Source organism: Bubalus bubalis, chromosome 17, assembly GCF_019923935.1.
Source record: "Bubalus bubalis isolate 160015118507 breed Murrah chromosome 17, NDDB_SH_1, whole genome shotgun sequence".
Classification (NCBI taxonomy): Eukaryota; Metazoa; Chordata; class Mammalia; order Artiodactyla; family Bovidae; genus Bubalus; species Bubalus bubalis.
The window spans coordinates 62,446,278-62,469,529 of record NC_059173.1 but is presented as its reverse complement, the minus strand read 5'-3'; the positions used below and the strand labels follow the sequence as shown (position 1 = coordinate 62,469,529).

The following is a 23,252-nucleotide window of genomic DNA, read 5'->3' as shown; positions in this document are numbered from 1 at the left end:
AGGTTATCACTGAGCCCCAGTTAGAGCTCCCTGAGTCATCCAGCAAATACATATGGTACTGGATATGCTTCCATGCTACTCTCTCCATTCATCTCACCCTCTCCTTCCTGCCCCCGCCCTTGTCCATAAGTCTGTTCTCTATGTCTGCATCTCCATTGCTTCCCTGAAAATAGGTTCATCATCTATCTAGAGTCCATATATATGCTTTAATATACAATATTTGTTTTTCTCTTTCTGACTTCTAAATGTGAAACGGAGATTTAAGCAAGAAGTTCATTTTAAAAGGAATTTGGTCAAAGTGCCTTTCTGAGGCTGAAAATGCATGACATGTTTGGAAAAGCATATGATGCTGCTGCTGCTAAGTCGCTTCAGTCGTGTCCAACTCTGTGCAATCCCATAGACGGCAGCCCACCAGGCTCCCCCATCCCTGGGACTGTCCAGGCAAGAACACTGGAGTGGGTTGCCATTTCAAGATCTGGTTATTTTAAAGCATCCATCAGGGGTAGTTCAGTGAAAAGGATTCTTTAAAAGTTTGGTTTGCCATTAAAATGCTTATGTTCTAACGATTTAAGGAATGGCAACAACAAAACCGTCAGGTTTGCTCACGGCTTCGGGCGTATAACAAAGTTATTGAGCAATATTTCACTCAGAGACTGATAAATATTAAACTATTTCATGTTACTGTCCCTCTTAGTTAAATTCTGTGGTAGCTTCAAGGTGTGAAAAAGAAAATTACATTTCACGTAGCACAGTAGGCATGAAAATAGGTTTTAAAGGAAAACAAGATTCTGTGGTGAAATGTAGTTGACAGTTTTTTTTTTTTTAAAGGGAAACAAAAACAACAGAAGAAAGTTTAAAATCTGCCTTAACTGTCATCAAGAATTTGCACCCTAAGATGTGGATTCCCACAGTGATCGCATCCACTGGGTTGCCTGCCTTTTAAGAAGCTGTGGATTCGGGGAGGGGGTGGTCGGAGATCCTGAAGCAGGCTTCCCAGGAGGTTGGCGGAGGGGACCATGGAATCCTGGGCACAGAATTTGCACTTGGGAGGCCACCGGGTATCTGTCCCTGTGGTTGAGATCTGGGTCTCAGAGCCTTGGTTCTTTCGTCATCTGGAAGGGACCTGCGAAATAGCCCTGCTTTTTCCCCACCTGGATTCTGAACAAACCGAAAATTAAAGAAGTGGTGGGTGGAAAGGAAAATAGAAACTTTTTTGTTGTTTGGTAAATAAGTTGAAGGATATGGCTTAATGGTAAGAGCGGAAAAAAAAACCCAAAAACCGAGGGAGGGCCCTCCTGCCTGTGTCCCAGATTTAGATGCAGGGACAGGCAGCGGCACTGGGTCATGGCAGGGCCCCCAGGACTAGAGGCCGTGCCTGCTCCCCGAGGGAGTCCTCCCGGATGAGGAGGAGAATGGCGCTGAATCAGGCAAGTCAGACCTTCTTAGACGCACTAGTCAAGGCAGAGAGAGTAAGGCAGACAGAGAGGGGCCCTAGGTGTGGCTCCCACGGAGCTGCCTTTGCCTAGAAGGAAGCACTGGGCTGGGGATGGGGGCAGAGGCCATCCCCTCTGGGATGCCCAGTCTAATCCCCAGGCATGGCTTTTCTGGGAGGATGGGAAACGACCTGGCATGCTAGGCAGGGCCAGATATCAATATTCAGTGCGATGAGAAGTCATTTTGTTTTTCAAGATGTAGAATTTGGGGCATCCTGTTCAGTTGAAAATCACTTTTATTCCCTGCCTGGTGAAATGCCTGCTCCTAAGATTGAGTTCAACCACCTCCTCCGTGCCTCTTTGTTTAAAGATTCTAAAAGGTATTCATGGGCTTTCCTGGTGGCTCAGTGGTCAAGAATCTGCCTGCCAAGCAGGAGATGCAGCTTTGATCCCTGGGTTGGGAAGATCCCCTGGAGAAGGGCATGGCAACCATGGTATTCTTGCCTGGAGAATCCCATGGAGGAGCCTAATAGGGCTACAGTCCATGGGGTCATAAAGAGTTGGACACGACTGAGTGACTAAACAACACCACCACCAAAAGATATTTTGTTGTCTTTCAGGCTTCTAGATCGTGGTTCTTTCCATATCTAATCTGACCTGAGAACTTCAGTATTTTACTTGGTAAAAGGGGGCAGTCTTGATCATCAGCCTTGCGTAGCTCCCAGGTGGAAGAAAAGGAGATGGAGTATTTCCTAGATGATGTGGTTAGAGGCACAGATCGTTGCTAAGGACCTGAAAGAGGTGTGCGTGTCCATAGACGGTGCTAAATATGAGATTAGTGAAGCCAGAGAAGAGCAAAGATAGGACTCCTTCCTGAGGCCAGAAAGAGCTGGGAGGGGGATGACGATTCACAGGTGCTGTCCCAAACTAGGGCTGAACGTCCGCCTCGGTCAGCCAGCCTTAGGATGCCTGCAGCCTTAGGATCTCTCTAAGGATGGTGCTTGTGATACAGACTGACCTACATGTCTGTACATATGAAGTGGAATACAGATATGCACAGTGACCGATCTTCTGACTTTTTCCACTTTCTTAAAATAAGCCTCAAAATACATTGTTGTTAACCCCAATAATAGTAGTAAAACACCAATAGTAAAAACACCAGCGAAGATAATGATCCAGGGTTACTGTATCAGATGCCCCTGATGCACACTGGGCTTGCATTTCCCCAAATGGCAGTCAGTTTTGTTCAGCACATCCTTGAGCCCTGTCTCCCTACCTCTCTCCCCTCTCCGAGCTCCAGAGGCTCAGTGTCACTTTGAATATGTAAGAGTTTGGACTTAAGAGTTTAAGTAGTGAAGGGCCCGAAAAGGCCTTTAATCAGAAGGATGAGCTAATCAGATGTGTGATTCAGAAGGCTCACTGTCCAGACTGGGCTCATGGCCCCGAGTGGCTGCTTAGAGGAGACCTGGGCGTCCAGGGGGTGCCTCCTGGATCACTGCTGGGTACAAAGTGGAGGACTGCACCAGGGAGCCTCCCTGGCATTCATTTCAACCACAATAGCTCTGCTTTTCTGGTTTTAACAAATTGAGGTCTGAGTAAGAGTTAATTTTTTTTTTTTTTTTTAGAAAGCTTTTGAAGGTTAAGACTTCTTTGATTTAGAAATGGGGCAATAGTAGAGGCAGGTAGACTTGTTACTAGTCCCTTGATATAATAAAGATAATATGGAATAATGGATGAGGACAGCAGTAACACGTGACAATAGCAATCGTACAGGGATAACAACTGTGACCAACCTGGACAGCATATTCAAAAGCAGAGACTTTACTTTGCCAACAAAGGTATGCCTAGTCAAGGCTATGGTTTTTCCAGTGGTCATGTATGGATATGAGAGTTGGGCTATAAAGAAAGCTGAGCACCGAAGAATGATGCTTTTGAACTGTAGTGTTGGAGAAGACTCTTGAGAGTCCGTTGGACTGCAAGGAGATCCAGCCAGGCCATTCTAAAGGAGATCAGTCCTGGGTGTTCATTGGAAGGACTGATGTTGAAGCTGAAACTCCAATACTTTGGCCACCTGATGCGAAGAGCTGACTCATTTGAAAAGACCCTGATGCTGGGAAAGATTGAAGGCAGGAGGAAAAGGGGACGACAGAGGATGAGATGGTTGGATGGCTTCACTGACTCAATGGACATGAGTTTGAGCAAACTCCAGGAGTTGGTGATGGACAGGGAGGCCTGGCGTGCTGCCGTTCATGGGGTCGCAAAGAGTCGGACATGACTGAGCGACTGAACTGAACTGAACAACTACCACCAGTCATTGCACCCTTACTGGGGGCCTGTGACCGTTCCCAGTGCCATGTGTGGTGTACTCGTCCTCAGGGGAACTCATGAGGTAGACACCTGGATGATTCCCATTTAACAAAGGAGGAAACTGATGGACAGAAAGGTTGCATCACTCGTCTGAGGTCATACAAATAGTAAGCAAGACTCCAAACTCCAGAAGTTTAACCAAAAGAGCCTGAGAAAAAGGGCAAAGGTCCTGGTGAACATGGAGAGGATTCAAGGCAAGCTTGAGGGAAAGATTGTGGGGATCTTGTGAGGATCTCAGGGAGCGGGGTGTAAACCAGGCGGCTCCTGATTGGGACCACTGGTCGAAGCTTTAAGGATAAGGAGAAGCTTTAAGGATAAGGAGAAGCTTTAAGGATAAGGATTTGAGGAGGCTGGAAGGGGGCTGTGTGAGTCGTAGGGTTGTGAGGCTTAAAGTGTCGGGCGTTCAGGTGGGGAATTCCACAGGTACGTGCTTATGTGGGTCTGAACCCCAGAAGGCAAGAGAGGGCCCAGGAGCCCGAGGGGCACTGCCAGCCCTGGGTCGTCCTCTCGTCACCAGCGTGTGTAGATGCCCCTGGCTCCTCCTCTGAGCCCCTGCCCTCCTGGGCGTCCACCCGCCAGAGCAGTTGCTCACTGAACATGAAGCTGTGTCTCTGCCTTCCCTGTGCTCATCCTTTGCTGGGGGTGCCTGATGTCTGTCCTCTCCATGTTTCAGACCCACAACATTCTTCAAGGCTTATGTCAGATGCATTCTCCTTCTATAAACCTTCCTCATCTCCCCATTCAGGTATAATCTTTTCTGCCTTTAAAGTCACAAGAGTACCATATGATTCCTCTTAATCCTTTAAAATTTCCCAGCCTTTAGAAAGTAAGGTCTTGGAAGAAACGGACCATGTGTTGCTTCTTTATATCTTGGTTTAGCTATCTCTGCTGAATGGAATTAAATCATGGTCTGGGAACTCACTTTAAATCAAGACATAGAAAACAAACTTACAGTCTCCAAAGGGGAGTTTGGGATTAACATATACACACTACTATATATAAAGCAGATAACTAACAAGGACCTACTGTATAGCACAGGGAACTATATTCAGTATTTTGCAATAACCAACAAGGGGAAAGAATCTCAAAAATAAATATGTGTATGTATAACTGAATCATTTTGCGGTATACCTGAAACTGACACGACACTGGAAATCAACTGTACTCCAATAAAATCAATCAATCCCAGAACCTCTTTTTGTTCTTTGCAAGGGTCTTTATTTTTTTGGGCTCCAAAATAACTGCAAATGGTGACTGTAGCCATGAAATTAAAAGACGCTTACTCCTTGGAAGGAAAGTTACGACCAACCTAGACAGCATATTAAAAAGCAGAGACGTTACTTTGCCAACAAAGGTCCATCTAGTCTAGGCTATGGTTTTTCCTCTGGTCATGTATAGATGTGAGAGTTGGACTGTGAAGAAGGCTGAGCACCGAAGAATTGATGATTTTGAACAGTGGTGTTGGAGAATACTCTTGAGAGTCCCTTGGACTACAAGGAGATCCAACCAGTCCATCCTAAAGGAGATCAGTCCTGGGTGTTCATTGGAAGGACTGTTGCTAAAGCTGAAACTCCAGTCCTTCGGCCACCTTATGTGAAGAGCTGACTCATTTGAAAAGACCATGATGCTGGGAAAGATTGAGGGCAGGAGGAGAAGGGGACGACAGAGGATGAGATGGTTGGATGGCGTCACTGACTCAGTGGATACGAGTTTGAGTAAACTCCGGGAGTTGGTGATGGACAGGGGCTGCTGCAGTTCATGGGGTGGCCAAGAGTCGGACACGACTGAGCGACTGAACTGAACTGAACTGGAGGGTCTTCTGTTCTCAGTTTGCTTGCTGCTAAGTATCTGCTATCCTTACCAGGCACAATGGAGTTCAGTCTCGCAGATTCACCTTTTGCCTGTCCCCGAATATGTGTGCCTGCTGTTTGGGTATTAAGTTTGGGTATTAAGTTGTAACAGGAAACAGGCAGGGGAGATGAGGAACAATAATTCAAGGGAGCTATAGCTTTCCAGCATCTTATACAGCTCTTACAGTTTGAAGCACTACTCTAGAATTCTTAGCTGAGTTGCAGACAGCTCAGAAAGTCCTGGCTTTTTGTCCTGTGCTGACCTTAAAGGACACGACTGAGTGACTGAACTGAACTGAACTAACCTTAAAGGATATAGTTCTCCATTCTCACACCCTTGCCAGCCTTTAGAAAACTTTCAGGCTTGAAGATGAGATCAGAGCTGAGTAGTATTTGTCCAGTCTCAAGTGGACACTTTTCATCTAGAAGCCTTCCTAATTCAGTGGTCATATTTGCTTCCAACAGGAAATCCTTTTCTTATATTTAATTAAGGTTTGACTGTGTTTGTTCTTTGGAATTTCTCATACCATTTTTTTTTTTTGAAAGACTGAACTAACCAAATGAATGATGGATGATAACTATCACGTTTTTATTCTGAGTCCTTAGCTCAGGCCAGGCATTGCACTTCTTGTTTATGTATATTAATTTGAATCCATCTAGCAACCTAGTAGGGCTTCCCAGGTGGTGCTGGTGGTAAAGAATCTGCCTGCCAGTGCTGGAGAGGTAAGAGACGCAGGAGATCACCTAGAGGAGGAAATGGCAGCCTATTCCAGTATTCTTACCTGGAGAATTCCATGGACAGAGGAGCCTAATGGGCTGTTACAGTCCATGGGGTTGCAAAAGAATTGGACACAACTGAGTGGCTTAGCACAACAATGTATAAAGTAGGCATTACTGTGCCCATTTCATAGATCAGGAAACTGAGGTTCAGAGCCATTCAACGGTTTTTGGCAAAGAAGCTCATAGTTCCGTATTGACTGAGGTGGGATTGGTATCCAGGGGTATCTGGTTACAAAGTCATCCCTTCCCCCTGGGTCTATTCCTTGCTGCCTTCCATGTTTCCACCTTTTCCATTCTAGCATTATTGATGCTTTGAGACAAGATCCCTATGTTATACAATCTGTATTTTCTCATAGGGGATCATCCCAAGTATAACAAAAATTTGTTTCTTGATTTCAAAGTAATTGACAGTTTTAAAAGACACTGTATTGGGTTCAGTAACTTTTTAAAGAATAAAATTTAAACAGTGTTAAAAGCAATATCATTGTTGAAAAAAGCAGAATTATTCTACAATTAAAAGCAATATCATAGTTGAAAAAACAGGAAAATTGATACTTTTTTAAATTTTTGAACTCAACTTTGGTTGTTTGGGATTTTGGTTTTTTTAAGTCTGTATTTCCCCTTTGATATGAGTACTTGTTTCCCTATAAATTAATATTGTACTAACTAATCTTCCTGGTGCCCCATCCAAATTTACTCCAACCTTGGCAGCTTTCTATTTTCAAGAATGGCTTCCTTTTCTCCTAAAAGTAACCACTCCCTCAGGCAGGAGGTACCTTGAACTAGTACAACAGATGGATGAGTGACTGAAGTTCCCTGAGCCCTGCTGGACAGAATCGTTTTCTTAAACAAGATGCTTTTACATCTAAATAACTCTGCAATGGCTATAATTTAAGGCAACCTAACCAATGTCAGGATTGGGGGCAGGCGGAGAAAGGGACGACAGAGGATGACATGGCTGGATGGCATCACTGACTCGATGGACGTGAGTCTGAGTGAACTCCAGGAGTTGGTGATGGACAGGGAGACCTGGCGTGCTGCAATTCATGGGGTCGCAGAGTCGGACACGACTGAGCAACCGAACTGAACTGAACCAATGTCAGTGGACAGTGATGTGAGCCTTACAGTAAAAGTATTTAAGACTAGGACACCAAGAAGGCACATGTATCTGGCTTGGGATTCTGACCCTGCTTTAAGCTGTTTCTGCCTTTCACAGAATCCTCCACTGCCTTCTTGCGAGCCCTCCGAGGTCTTTTTCTAAACTCTTACGTGTGTAGACTTCCCCTCTAAATTGTTATATGTGAAGGTATGGTGCTGGAGATGGGACAGAAATGATTTGTGTATTATATGGGTCTTTTGTAAACCAGTGCGTTATAAGCCAGTAGGTCATTACTGCAGGTTTGTGTCTGTATACAACATTCCAAATGAATGTAAAAGTTCTGTTTGTCAAGCAGGATACTGTTTGTACCATATCTCTGCTTTCTCAATTAGTTTGTAGACTAATACTCCATAGTGTTTCTCCAAGAGTGCTTTAGTGCCTGCGGATGGATACTTGGCCCGTTTGTGTAAAAGTTTTACTTTAAAGGAATATTTTGAAATTTTTCAATCATATCCCATTTATTTTAAGCTTTTATTTCTCTCTATGTTGTGAAAATATGCATTTTTTTCCCTTTGGAGTATCTGTTACAGTGCTTGCTACCAGGTAGCTAGACCAAACTTTCTCTAAATTTTTATGAGGAAAAATGATCCCCTCTAAGCTTTAATTTATTTACCTTCCATTTATGGGGGTACTGGAGAAGGCGATGGCACCCCACTCCAGTACTCTTGCCTGGAAAATCCCATGGATGGAGGAGCCCGATAGTCTGCTGTCCACGGTGTCGCTCAGAGTCAGACAGGACTGAGCGACTTCACTTTCACTTTTCACCTTCATGCATTGGAGAAGGAAATGGCAACCCACTCCAGTGTTCTTGCCTGGACAATCCCAGGGACAGGGGAGCCTGGTGGGCAGCCATCTATGGGGTCACACAGAGTGGGACACGACTGAAGTGACTTAGCAGTAGCAGCAGCAGTAGTATGGGGGTACGGATTCTTGAGTATGTATGCGTATTATTAGGGTACTGACATTGACAAAATAGGTTATGGGTTTCGGGGATTAGGGGTGGAGTGGTCACTGGATTATATTCTTTATTAAAATAGCCAGAGATGTTGATTTCTTTCCTAAAAAATATAGTAGTTGCTGGTAGCTTCTCAATAATGTTTTGAAAAGTTTAGCTATTTATAGAAAGGGCCCTCACCTTCATCCATTAAAATTTGTCCCTCAAACAGCAATAATGTAAGTAGTTTAATACTTCTGAGAGGAAGTAATAGAAAGTTGAATCTTATGTTCTCATCTCCCTTTATGGAGGTAGTCTTCAGTGAGGTTCCTCATTTGTTTCTAGCTCTTTGAGTTCTGACAAGAGGTAAGCTTACAATTCTAGTCTCCCTTGTGCTTGAGTCGGGTCATTGGACTAAATCTGAGCAGTGAAGGGTGAGTTGCCCACTCTAGGCTGGAGCGGTGGGTTTCCTAAGTCAGACTCGGCAGCTCCTCTGCCCTGACTCCCAGCACTCGCTGTGCTGGCTGTTCCCGTCAGCCTGGGGCCACAGGGAACAGAATTCCCAGCCTGTCTGCTGATGCCTGATTAATCTGTACCAAAACCCAACTTTTAGCTTGGTTTATTTTTCTCTCTTGCTTTTTTTCTTTCTCACTGATCTCTACACTATAATTTCACTCCTATTTGATTTGCTTTTAGTTTTTATTTTTTCTAGTTTTTTAAGCTAGAATCTTCAGTCATCAATTTTAAACCCTTCTCCTTTCCTAGACTAAGTATATGAAGCTAAAAGTTCTACAAGGACTGCTTAAATGTATTTAATAAGTTTTATGTTTTCGTTATCATTCATTTGGAAATCTTTGCTAATTTCACTTGTGATTTCTTCATTGACCCATAAATTTTTTGAAGTATGTTGCTTAATTATCAAATATGGGACTTGTCTATATATCATTTTGTTGTGTGATTTCTAATTTGGTTCCTTTGTGGCCAGCAAATATATTGTACATGATTTCAATCCTTTCAGAATTTTAAATTTGTTTTATAGCTTAGACTATGTCTGCCTCAGTGAATACTTCTTGTATACTTGAAAAAAAATGTGTATTGTTCAGTTATGTGCCTAAGTGTTAATTGATCCAAGATGTTTGAAAATCTCCTGTATCCTCACTAATTTTCTGCATAGTGGTTATTCTATCAATTGCTGAGAGAGGGGTTTTTAAACCTCCAACTATGATTTTGGACTAACCTTTACTTGCCTTAATCCTGACAATTTTCTTGTGTGTGTATGTGTGTAATAAAGTTTTATTAAAGTATAAAGGAGATAGAGAAAGCTTCTGACATAGACATCAGAAGGGGGCAGAAAGAATACCTGCCTGCCAGTCTTTAGCTGGATGTTATATAGTTTAAAAAGTAAAAGTAAAAAGTCGCTCAGTTGTGTCCGACTCTTTGCAACCCCGTGGACTATAGCCTACCAGGCTCCTCCATCCATGGGATTCTCCAGGCAAGGATACTGGCATGGGTTGCCATTTCCTTCTCCAGGTGACAATTTTCACCTGATGAATTTTGAAACTCTGTTGTTAAGTGCATTGATATTAGGGCTGCTTGTATCCCAGCCTAATAACTATGAGTGGTAGTTTTTATCTTTTGTGATACTTTTCTCTTGAAGTCTACTTTGTCTGACTTTAATGTAGCCACATCAGCTTTCTTATGCTTACATTTTTTCATTGTATATATATTTTCCTTTTTTTAACATTCACCCTATATGTACCTTTCTATTTAAAATGCATCATAACACATGCTTAAGTACTGTCTTTTTTAAAAAATTCAGTCTCCCATCTTTGACTTTTAACTGGAGTGTTTAAACCACTTATATTTAGTATAACTGTTTCTATACTTGAACTTCTCTCTCTTACCCTAGTGTTTCTTTGTGTTTCCTCCTTTACTTGTTCCTCTGTTTTTTCTTTTCTGTCCTTTCTGGTTTGAGTATTTTTAGTATGCCATTTTTTATCTTTATTGTCCCTTAAACTACACTCAGTGTTTTTATTCTGCTGGCTGCTTATGGTAGTATTTCTCAAACATTAATATACATCAGAATCACATGAAGCGTTGCATAAAACACATATTTCTCTGTCCCACTGCAAAATTTCTGAACTAGCGGGTCTGAAATTGGGTTTATGAATTTTAATTTCTGATAAATTATTAGGTAATGCTGATGCTGCTTGCCCAGAGCAAGAAAATCATTGCTTGAGGGATTACAAGATGTACTCTTAACTTATCATAGTCTGCCCTGAATAACTTAGGCCATTTCAAGTACGATGTAAGAAACTTAGAGCAGTAAAATTTCATGTATATCTTTTCCTATACTCTGTGCTATGCTTTTAGATATTTCACTTATATACATTTTATAAATCCCATAATACACATTTACTTTGTTTTAAACAGTCATTTGACTTTCGAATTTAAGAAAAGAAAGAAAATTTCTCTAAAATTTAGCTGTCTGTCATTTGTAGTTCTTCTCTGTACATCCAGATTTCAAATTTCTCTCTGATATCATTTCCCTTTAGCATAGAACTTTCTTTTTTATTTCTTATAATGTGATTCTATTATCAGCCAATTCTCTTCACTTCAGTTTATCCAAAAATGTCTTTATTTTACCTTCATTTTGAGAAATGTTTTCACTGGTGCTACTGAATTTAAAAATAATTGTATGTTGTTATCTGGCCTTGATTGTTATAAAGAATCAGTTTTTACTCTTACCTTTATTACCCCTTTACATACTGTAATTGGGGTTTTTTTTTTGTTTTTTTTTTTTTTTTTTGCTTCTGGCTGCTTTTAAAATTTTTTTATATTTGTTTTCATGTTGTTTCATGTAACTATGTTGTACCGTAGCGGTTTTCTTTGTATTTATCTCTTGGGGCATTTGCTAAAATTGTTGTTTTAGTCAATTTGGAAATTTCTATATATTATTTTCTGATGTATTCTCTTTCTGGGACTGCTACCACAAGTATATTAAATTATTTAATGCCACCGCATAGGCCACAAGTACCTTGTTCTTTTAGCTTTTAATTCTTTTCTCTTTGTGCTTTAGTTTTTATGATTCTATTTATATTTCTTTAATTTCACTGATTTTTGTGTCCAATATATTGTTAATTTCAACCCCAAATGTTTTGTCCTCAGTAGTATATTTTACAGTTCTTTGATTTCAATTTGTTTTTATAGTGTCCAGATCTCTTCTGAGAGTTCCCCTTTTTTTCATATTTTCTTGTGCTGTCTAAAATATCAAATTAAAAATCCTTATCTGCTAGTTTCACACTCTGGATCATCTGTGAGTCTGTTTCTACTGACTCAGTTTTCTTCTGACTCTGGTTTGTATTTTTCTAGTAATTATTATTGTATTCTAGACATTCTGGAGACTCCAGGTTCTGTTATATTTCTCTGAAGAATATTGCGTTTTATTCTAGTAGTCAAATTACTGACAGATCATTTTGAACTTACAGGGCCTTTGCTCCATGATTTTTTAGGGATGATCTGTTTTTGTTATACCTTTAACCCTAAAATTAATGCCTTAATCCTGGGATACATTATTTGTTCCTAAGGCAGGGACCTTCTAGAATTTCAATGGAAAGCCTAAGGAAATGGAAAGATTGAGTCCTTCTAATTTAGTGAGATTCAAACTCTTTCTCCTTGTGATTGATAGTAACTAAAATACCCTGCTTAACTGTTTCAAGCATTAAATTATTTCACCCTTTGACTCTTTGGAGTCTCATGCTCAATTCAGAGGTCAGCTGAAAATTTGAGAGGAATTAATATATCTATTCTTTATGATATCCCCTCCTTTCTGGACTATCTATCGTTCTTCAATTTTTGTGGTTTGGTTGCTAAGTCATGTGTGACTCTTTGCAACCCCATGGACTGTAGCCCTACTAGGCTCCTCTGCCCATGGGATTTCCCAAGCAAGAATACTAGAGTGGGTTGCCATTTCCTTCTCCAGGGGATCTTCCCGACCCAGGGATCGAACCCACGTCTCCTTCTTGGCAAGCAGATTCTTCACCACTGAGCCACCTGGCAAGCCCTTGTCAGTTTCGGGCTGTTCCTACAGTCCCAAAAGGGCTTCCCTGGTGACTCAGCAGTATAGAGTCTGCCTATAATTCAGGAGACGCAGGAGATGTGGGTTTGATCCCTGGGTCAAGAAGATCCGTGGAGGAGGGAATGGCAACCCACTCCAGTATTCTTGCCTGGAGAATCCCATGGACAGAGGAGCCTGGCAGGCTACAGTCCATAGGTCACAGTCAAACTTGACTGAAGCGACTGAGCAAGCATGCACACATTTACAACATCCCAAAGCCTGTTCTCTGCCTTCTCTGGCAATTAGGACTTAGGATTTTGCTTGGTTTCCATTCAGCCTCCCCTGAAGGACCTGAGAGTCCAAGACCCTCAGGAAGAAAATCCATTCAAACATGAGTCAGTCTATGGTGTTCTCTTTGTTCTACAGACAGTCTTCTTCCAGCTTCTGCTTGCTTTTGGTTGCTCCCCAGGGCCTTCACATCTTTTTTCTCCCCTTTTGTGGACAGTTATAATTGTCCTCTATAGGAGGTTTATCTGATTCAAGATATTCTACTACTAAAACTGAAATTCTCCCCCTAATGGACATATAAGTGGAATGAGAAATCTTTGTTTCCTTTACCACTAACATTTTTTATCTATAGGATTATTCCTGTGGCTATATATTCTGACTCAAATAGAGCTATTAACTTGCACAGAGGCCATCTCAGAGAACCTCCAGTTGAAAGTGGTAGTGTCTGCTACTTCTGTTCTACCTCCTTAAGACATAACCTTCAGATTAATATTTGTAAAATACACCTGTGGACTTCACATCCTGTAAGCAAGAATCTCATCACCTGCTGAATAAAATGAGTTTCTTAACTTGTCATTCAAAGCCTCTACTGTCCAGCCCATGTTAACATTGTAGTAGAAAATTACTTACCTTCGAAAGCCTGGGTTATGACTTATTCTGGATTAGCTATTTTTATACCCGGAGAGCACAGTGTTTTTTTTAAAGACATGATCAAAAGTTTTTTAAGTCTTCTAAATGCATCCTCTTATTTTCATTGTGGTTTTTTGGTTGTTTATTTTATCAATATAGATTACTGGACGGGATACATATTGCCTATTTGTGTAGGTGTGATTCAAATCTTTCATGTTTACAGATTTAAAAACACAAATGACAGATAAAACTAGTATGGCATCCCCACAGCTGGCCTTTGAACTCTCCCATCCTGTTTGGATGGAAGATGGATTGGTGATTGTGACCAATTGCTGGTTTCTACTAACTGGTAGAAACCAGATACAATAATTCAGTGTATGTGGAAGGACATTTTTTGCAGCTCTTACAGTAACATGAATTTTTAAAAGGTGTTCATTAAAAAGAAATCCCCGTAGTACAATCCTAACTCTTAGAAGTCTGTTTTTGAACACCCAGAAAGGGAAGTTTTCTAGTGTGTGTGTTGGACAGTGGGCATTTCTTATGCATTATTGTATGCTTACCGCTAAGACACTTTGTCATATTTTATCATGGATTCTCAGAAATGGAAGGAACCATAGACCACCCCAGCCCGTTATGCAAATGTTTTATGGCCTTGCACACGTAATAGGTTCCCAATAAATAACTGTTGAATTGAAACCAAAGTTACATTTAGTTATTTTTGGGGGCATTGAAGTTTATTCAATTCAATGTACATTAGAGGTGAAATTTCTGAGTTTGTCTTTAATTTCACACCACGAAAAAAGGCACATAATGCTGATTGCCAGTGAAAATACTGGGTGACAAAATAAAGTATGCCTCATTCAAATAATGTTCCTTTGCTTATTCTTTCCAAAGAGCATTCAGCATCCTGTTGGGCCACCAGTAAATTATATTTCAAAATCGGCATTTAGAAAAGACTCTGACCTTGAGACACAGCAGCATTGCCCGAATTCTGCTTCCAATTCCACCTTTTGGGGAGGTCACCTGATCAGTTCTAGTATGAGTTTCTTCTTGTGAACAATAGCAGTAATAACTGCCTTACCTATGTCGTAGGGTTGTTATACGACAAATAAAATAGTGCTATAATAGGCCTTAAAATTTTATTTTTATGGTAACTTCTTAAGATAGTGTGCAGCATTGTGAAATGTTATATTAATTGGTTCTAGTCTTTCCTGTGGGTATTGATTGCCTTTTTGTAATTATCTACACCTACCTATAGTGACTAAGAGCCTTTCAGTTTTTTAAGAAGTCATTAGATTATTGTAATGATGGAGTTTCATTTCTTCCCTTTGATAGATTTCCCTATTCTATTACTGTTCTTTTATTGTGATCGTCATTACTAAAATTTACCATAATGTTACCGAGAATGAGCTCTAGATTAAATTATTTTAATACCATTAGCAATACACATTATATTTATTGAGTACTTCCTGTAATTTACTTAGTAATTATCAACCAAGGGAATGTGATGGTACTGGGTTGAAGAAGGGGTTTTGGAACCTGTTTCCTGCTTCACAGTTATCACTGAGACTCCGTTTGCTTAGTCTGCATGTTTTCAGAGACCCATGACTCAGTCCTCACACCTCTTCCCTTTACAGTCTCCATATGATCTCATCCAGTCTCATGGCTTAAAATAATGACCACAAGCTGATTACATCTGCATCCCAGGCCGCTCCTGAGCTCCAGGTCTCTGTATCTAACTGTCCCCTACCCCGCCCCATACTTCCATTGACATACCTCTTAGCATGTCCAAGACCAAGCCAGAGTAATTCCCCCTAAGCCATGGCTCTTTACTGTCTGCCTCATTTGAATTTACAGCAGTTCCATTTTTCTGTTTGTTCAGCCCAAGAGTCTTACTGCCTCTTTAGATCCTCTTGTTCTCAGACCTCTCAGCAGATTCCAGCAGCCCTGCCTTCAGAGTGTAGCTTGGACCTGAGCACTTCTCATCGCTACTCCCCCATCATCTTCCCCTGAAGTACAGGGACAGCCTGCTACCCATTCCCTCTGATCCTGTGCTCAGTCCACTTCAGTCGGCTTCTTACACAGTGGCCAAAACAGTCCTATTAAACATGAGTCACATCAAGTCTCATCTCATCTCAAAGCCCTGGAAACCCGTGGTTTCCCATCTCATTGAGTCGACGTCTTGAACATGATTGATAAGGCCTTACATGGGCTGACTGAGGTTAGCTCTTTTTCCTCATCCCCTCGTAATGTTCACTGACTCTGTCCACTTTCACACTTGGCTGTTCCTTAAACCTGCCAGGTGCCCTCGCACCCCTGTCAACCCTCGTTTGCTTTTCCCTCCACCCTACTGTATTTTCTCCCCAAGATGTCCACACAGGTAGCACCTTCCTTTGCTTTAGACCTTTATTTTAAAGTTGCTTTCCAGTGGGGTTTTCCCTCCATTCTTTCTAAAATGTCAACACCCTCCTCACCTCCACCGCGTTCTATGCCCTCGTTTTTCTCCTGAGCACCTGTTACTGTCCAGCAGCAGACCATTGTCCCCAATTACTTTGTCTGTTGACTCTCTTTCCTTCATTAAAAGGTCATAAGAGTGGAAACTTGGGTCTTTTGCATTGCTGCCTCTAACAGAGCTGATCTCTAGTGGAGGTTCAGTTAATATGGTATATTAATTTGGATATGTAAATGAATAATAGAGCTAGGGTACAGTTTAGCATTTTTCCAGTAGATGCCACCCTCTAAGCATATTCCACATCTGAATTATTTTGGTGCCAGTTTGACTTGCAAAATGAAATTGTTCTGCATTTCTAGTTAAATGATTTGAAAGTCTTCCCGTTGGAATGACATGTATAAATGGGATCAGGCAGAGCAGCTGAAACAGCAGCAGCAGCTGGGAGTTTGGGCTGAGCAAATGTAAACTGGTCTATGTAGGAAGGATGAACAACAAGGTCTGCTGCATGGCACAGAGAGCTATATTTGGTATCCGGCGATAAACCATAATGGAAAAGACGGGGACAAGAATGTATATAGATTTATAGCTGAATCACTTTGCTGTACACTTAAAACTAACACAACATTGTAAATCAACTATACTTCAATAAAGTACACTTTTTAAAAAAGCTGAAGCAAGGCCTTTGTTTAGTTTGGTGCTGGGTGATGTCTGGATGAAATGTGCACCATTTCCTGAAAGGAAGCATGCCAATAAAGTCAAACAGTGGGGAGTGCAGCTCTATTTCTTTGGAAACCTGTTGGAAGTAAACATAGTTTTAAGCTTATCATCTGCAACCTGAAGTCTCACCTGTATTCAGCTGACCATTCCTGTGCCTGTAGTATTTGCAGATCATGTTTCTCTTCTACTTTTTTTGACAAAGACATTTTAAGGCAGGAAAGAGGATGTTTCATTACCTGATTATACATATTAGTATTTTATATTAATATTGTAGTCTTTATTTTAACAATTACTCTTTATTATTTTATTCAGGGCAACACAACTATTTGTGTGCGGGAAGAAATGACTGCATAATTGATAAGATTCGGCGGAAGAATTGTCCTGCGTGCAGACTTCAGAAGTGTCTTCAAGCTGGAATGAATTTAGGAGGTAAGGTCTGTGGGTATTAGTTTAATAAGAACTGTTAATATGCAATGTAACACTACTAGACTCTATGTACTCCCAAAATTGAAGGTGAAGCTAACGTGAAGCAAAGATTTTTAAAAATCTAGTAAGTTCTATATTCATGCTAAAACATTTTAGGAGAAAAATATTTCTTAGAAAGAGTTAAAAACAAGTCTGTTATGTGGCTATGGTCATAGTGAAGTTTTCTTTTCTTTCTTTTATTTTTTAATTTTATTTTATTTTTAAACTTTACATAATTGAATTAGTTTTGCCAAACATCAAAATGAATCCGCCACAGGTATACATCAACTCTTGAGTTTGCTGAGATTTCAAGAACTGGGTGCATAAACAAAGCCAAAACAAAAATGAATGACATTTTGTACAAAACTGTAGCTAATAGTTTTCATTACCATGTGTGTTTAGAAATAAGACCTATTTGTGCTGCCGTTAGCCAGATAGGAATATATTGCTAACTCTAGGAGTAAATGTAGTAAAAGAAGGCCTGTATGAAAAAAATGTTTAATGTTCTAGAAGTTCAGCAAAAGAGTGGAGGAGGTAAAGACTTGTAGCACAGAAGTATACAACATCCATGGATGGGAAGAGTCAACATCCTGAAGGTGTCAGTTTCCTCTAAGTTAATTTATGAATATAACAGAAGTCTAACAAAAATACCACTTGGTGATTCTAAGTTCTTAAAGAACAGCCAGCAAAATTCTGGAAATGGGGTATATAATGAGGACAACTAGCTCTGCCCCATAGTAAAGCATGTGACAGCTACAGAAATTAAAATGTTCCATGTATTTGTTTATTGATTGTCAGATCAGCAGAAAGTCAAGCAATGAATTCAAATAATGTGAGAAGTTTGTTTATAATAAAGTTGGCATTTCAGATCAGTGGGGAAAGGATAGATTAGTTGATAGGAATTATTGTGACAACTAGGAAACAAGAAAGTTAAATCCGAATTCTTATGATCCTCCAAGATAAATTCTGCTCTTTCAAAGATTTAAACTTTGAAATATAACACAGAAGTACTAAAGGATTTTTTTTAATATTCTGCAAGTGGAATATTATTTTATACTTTTTAATTATGAAATAAACCCAGAAGCTATAAGAGAAAAGAATTGAGAAAATAAACCCTACTTATAAACCAAATGTCATCACAAAGACAAATAAAAAAAACTGGGGGGAAATACTTGCAGCTTATAGACAAAGGGTTTATTTCTCACGTAGATAAAGCACTTCTGTAATTTCATAAGATAAAGAAACCAACTCATTAGAAAAATGAGGCTGAATAAGAATATGAATAAAATATTCATAGGTAAAAGAATAATAAAAGAAATGCAGTTGGTTCTTGAAACACATGAAAAGATTCTCAATCTAAACCCAGTAAGAGAAATGTAAATTTAAAATGTGAGATATAATTTCTTACAAATGGCAAAGAGAAAACATTTTTCTAATATATTGTTTGAGTATAGAAATAAAAGTGAAAATAAATGTTAATCTCGTGCATTTTAGGTGGAAGTAGAAATTTATATAACCCCTATGGAGAGCAATTTAGCTATTTCAATTAAATGTTAAAAAGTCACATATCCTTTGACTCACCAATTCCACTTTTAGGAATTTATCCTAAGTATGTTCTGGCAATGTAAGAAGTGATATGCATAATATGTCCAGCGTAGCCTTGTTAAATTTCAGGCATACACTAACTATTTATCTGTTCAAAATTGATTAAATAAATTTCAGAATACTCTTCAGACACTAATAACAATAAAGGGAGCTCTATATGGACTGATTATCAAAACTACTCGAGTGAAAAAATCAGGTTGCAAAATAGTATGATTTGTATATTACACGTAGTATATCTGCTTTCAAAAAAGAATACATATATATTGTATACTACATTTCTGGAATGATATACAAGAAGCCAGAAATGGTGGTTAGCTTAGTAGAAAGGAGCAGATAGCTGGGAGACAAGGATAGGAAGGAAAATTGTCACTGTCTATTCTTCTGCGCTTTTGAATTTTGCATTGGATTAATGTGTCTTTTGTGTATTCCAGTTACCTACTTAAAGTAATCCAAAAAAGAAGCACATTTTTCTAGATTCCGTAGATAAGCGTTAGTATATGATATTTGTTTTTCTCCTTCTGACTTCTCTCTATATGACAGACTCTAGGTCCATCCACATCACAACAAATGACCCAATTTCATTCCTTTTTGTGGCTGAGTAATATCCTATTATAAATATGTACCAAGTCTTTTTTATCCATTCATCTGTTGATGGACATTTAACTTGCTTCCATGTCCTGGCTTTAATAGTGCTGCAGTGAACGTCAGAGTACTTATGTCTTTTTGGTACAGATGAACCTATTTGCAGGGCAGGAATAGAGATGCAGATATGAATAACAGACGTGTGGACACAGGGGAAAGGGGAGGGTGGGACAAATTGGGAGATTAGGATTGACCTATATACATGATCTCCATATAGTCAAGGTCCATATAGTCAAGGCTATGGTCTTCCCAGTGGTCATGTATGTTTCTGAGAGCTGGACCATAAAGAAGGCAGAGCGCCAAAGAATTGATGCCTTCGAACTGTGGTGCTGGAGAAGACTCCTGAGAGTCCCTTGGACTGCAAGATCAAACCAGTCAATCTTAAAAGAAATCAACCCTGAATACTCATTGGAAAGACTGATGCTGAAGCTGAAGCTCCAGTATTTTGGTCACGTGATGCAAACAGTTGACTCATTGGAAAAGTCCCGGGTGCTGTGAAAGATTAAGGACAGAAGAAGAAGAGGGCATCAGAGGATGAGATGGCTGGATGGCATTACCGATGCAATGGACATGAACTTGAGCAAACTTTGGGAGATGGTGAGAGAGAGGGCAGCCTGGCGTGCTATAGTCCATGGGATCGCAAGAGTCGGACACAACTGGGCGACTGAACAACAATAACATATATACTATTGTGTACGAAATAGGTAGCTAGTGGGAACATGTTGTATAGCACAGGAAGCTCAACTCAGTGCTCTGTGATGACACAGATGGGTAGGATGGCAAGGACGGTGGACGGGAGGCTCAGGAGGGAGGGGACATATGGATACATATAGCTGATTCACTCCACTGTACAGGATATCAATACAACATTGTAAAGCAATTATATTCCAGTAAATAAAAGACAAAGAGACTTCATTCTCTGATGAATGAACCAACTGGCTGACGAGTTAGGCCTGGGGAGGAACGTGGCTACACGTAGAGCAGAGCAACCCTTGGGAATCAAGAGGAGGATGAGCTGTGGCCAACCAGAACTGCTCCTGTGAGAGCCTCCTGGGTGTCCTGACCTCAGTCAGAGCAGCCCATGCTGGTCCAGAGGGTAGGCTCTGGAGCCACAGTGCACGGTGAGACCCCTTGATCTGCCACTTCCTGGCCTGTAACCTCAAAGGCAGGCTGCCACCTTTCCATGCCCCTGTTTCCTTCAACTCTCCTTGATCAGCATACCTACCTCCCAGGCTGTAGTGAGAAGTAAATAAGTCAGTGTAGAGTGACCACTCAGTACATGTCTCTGGAGTGATCACTCACTGCACGTTCCATAGTACTTTTCACGCATGATCTGAGGGACGTGACTGCCCCACGTGTCGGTGATGTCCAGGGGAATTAAGAAACATGCCCCAAGACGCCACAGCCAGTGAAACGAAGATACATCTTGGATCTCTGGACTCCTGGTCTGAGTTTCTTCTCTCTTGTCTGACATCCCAATCAATGCAAATGTGGTGCAAAAGATCACCTTCTGAAGCCTGTGAGCGAAAATCTGGCAAGATATCAGCAACTTAAAATCTAAGTGGCACCAGGGTACAGCTATGGGTCAGAAAATGAGTTTTAAGTGCACACACTGCTGAAGTATGTGTATCCCTATGTAATTTTTGTATAACTATATAAATCTTATATATTATTATTTACATATTCTATATATGTATGCATATGGGGCTTCCCAGGTGGCGCTAGGGGTAAAGAACCCTCCTGCTGATGCAGGAGACATAAGAGATGCAGGTCAATCCCTGGGTCTGGAAGATTCCCTGGAGGAGGGCATGGAAACCCTCTCCAGTATTCTTGTCTGGAGAATCCCATGGACAGAGGAGCCTGGCAGGCTATGTAGTCCATAGGGTTGCAAAGTGAGTCAGACACAACTGAAGTGATTTAGCATGCGCTACGTGTGTGTGTGTACACACACACACACACACTTTAGTATAAATACTGTATCATCACACTTTATATAAAGTACCATTACTGGGACTTCCCTGGTGGTCCAGTGGTTTAAACTTCGCCTTCCAATGCTGGGTGTGCAGGTTAGATCCCTGGTTGGGGAGCTAAGATCCTATATGCCTTGGGGCCAAAAAAACAAAATATAAAACTGAAGCAGTATTGTAACAAACTCAATAAAGACTTTAAAAATGGTCCACATCAAAAAAGTCTTTTAAAAAATACCATTACCATTGGTTACCATAAAATGCTATGAAATAGTGATACTTATAATCCATGTCTTATAGGGCTGTGTTAAGAATTAACTGAGTCCGTACATAACCTCTAGAACAGAGTTTCTGAATCTCTACTCTTGACATTTGAGGCCAGATAGATCTTTGTTGGGCTTCCCTGATACCTCCACCTGCAATGCAGGAGACCCCGGTTGGATTCCTGGGTTGAGAAGACCCCCTGAAGAAGGGATAGGCTACCCACTCCAGTATTCTTGGGCTTCCTTGGTGGCTCAGGTGGTAAAGAATTTGCTTTCAGTGCAGGGGACCCGGGTTCCATCCCTGGGTTGGGAAGATCCCCTGGAGGAGGACATGGCAGCCCACTCCAGTATTCTTGCCTGGAGAATTCCCAGGGACAGAGGAGCCTAGCAGGCTACAGTCCATGGGGTTGCAAAGAGTTGGACACAACTGAGTGACTTAGCACAGCACATCACAGATCTTTGTTGTGGGGCCCATCTGTGTGCTGTAGGATGTTTATCAGTATCCTTCATCACTACCTATTAGGTGCCAGTCCAGCTGTCCCTGCTCCCTCAGTGTGACAACCATAAACATTTCCAAACTTTGCTAATTATCCCCTGGGTGGCATTGGAATCCAGTGGTTTGCCAGTAGTAGTAAATAATTGTAAACTACTTAAGTGTGGGATAGTTCCTGCTAGAATACATGTTCCATCAGAAGGAGAATTTTGGTCTGTTTTGTCCATTGCTTTATCGCCAGTGACTAGAACAGTGCCTGGCACGAAGTAGGTGTTCAGTAGTTGTTTGTTGAGGGAATGCATGATTAACTGGCCCTTTTAAGGGTTCTGTATTGTGAGCATTCTTCTAAGCCCTATATATGTGTCAAACCTCACATAACGTTGTGTGATCATACTATTAATCTGCCCATTTTATTTTTAAATCAATTTCCATTGCAGTATAGTTGCTTTACAATGTCGAGTTAGTTTTTACAGTACAAAATGAATCCGCCATATGTATACACATCTCCCCTCCTTTTTGGACTTCCTAAGAAGTGAGTTCATGGAGGTTCACAGAAGTTGAAGAGCTGGCCCAAGGCCCCAGCCCAGGGAGTGGCAGCGCCAGAACTGAAATCTCCATTCCTGGCACAAAAGCTCATCCCCAGCGTCACTCTTCTGCATGACACGGGTCCACTGTTTATAGACTGACATTTAAAAATAGGCCTGCCTATCTGTTAATGGCAGCTGTGGCAGCAGGCTCCTCACTTGTGTCCATGATGGTCTCTGAGTGAGGCTTGGCCCAGTACACAGTTCAGGTTCACCTAACTTTGTTGTTGGTTTCTCTGTGTATGCAGGATAGGTTTTATGGATTTCGGTAAAACATTTTCCTAGAGAAAAAGCTACCTTGAATCCTGAGGTCATTGAAAGTCGTGAGTCGAAAATAGGTAGAGTGGAAATTAATATTCATAACAGTAGTACTTTCTTTAGGTTCAAGTTATAATATAACTCCTTCTGGTTCCTGGGTTAAATAATTAACTTGTATTAATTATCCAGTCGATGTAACATACATTGTCGTTTTTCTTTTATTACTTATTTAGAAGCCTTGCTTTCTGTTTCAATGTGGGCAAAAAGAAATGCAAACAATTATTTTAAAAGAGATAATACTATAAAAT

The 23,252-nt window shown here is 40.7% G+C and overlaps 1 protein-coding gene across 9 annotated transcripts in view; it reads left to right on the top strand.

The window, feature by feature from the left end:
* Positions 1–23,252, top strand: part of NR3C2 (nuclear receptor subfamily 3 group C member 2) — a 437,470-nt gene that overhangs the window by 282,390 nt on the left and 131,828 nt on the right. For all 9 annotated transcript variants that reach the window (XM_006044233.4, XM_006044235.4, XM_044930658.2 and 6 more), the window contains exon 4: positions 16,980–17,096. In XM_006044233.4, coding sequence (XP_006044295.1) covers positions 16,980–17,096 — 117 coding nt within the window. The remainder of the gene's footprint in view (positions 1–16,979; positions 17,097–23,252) is intronic.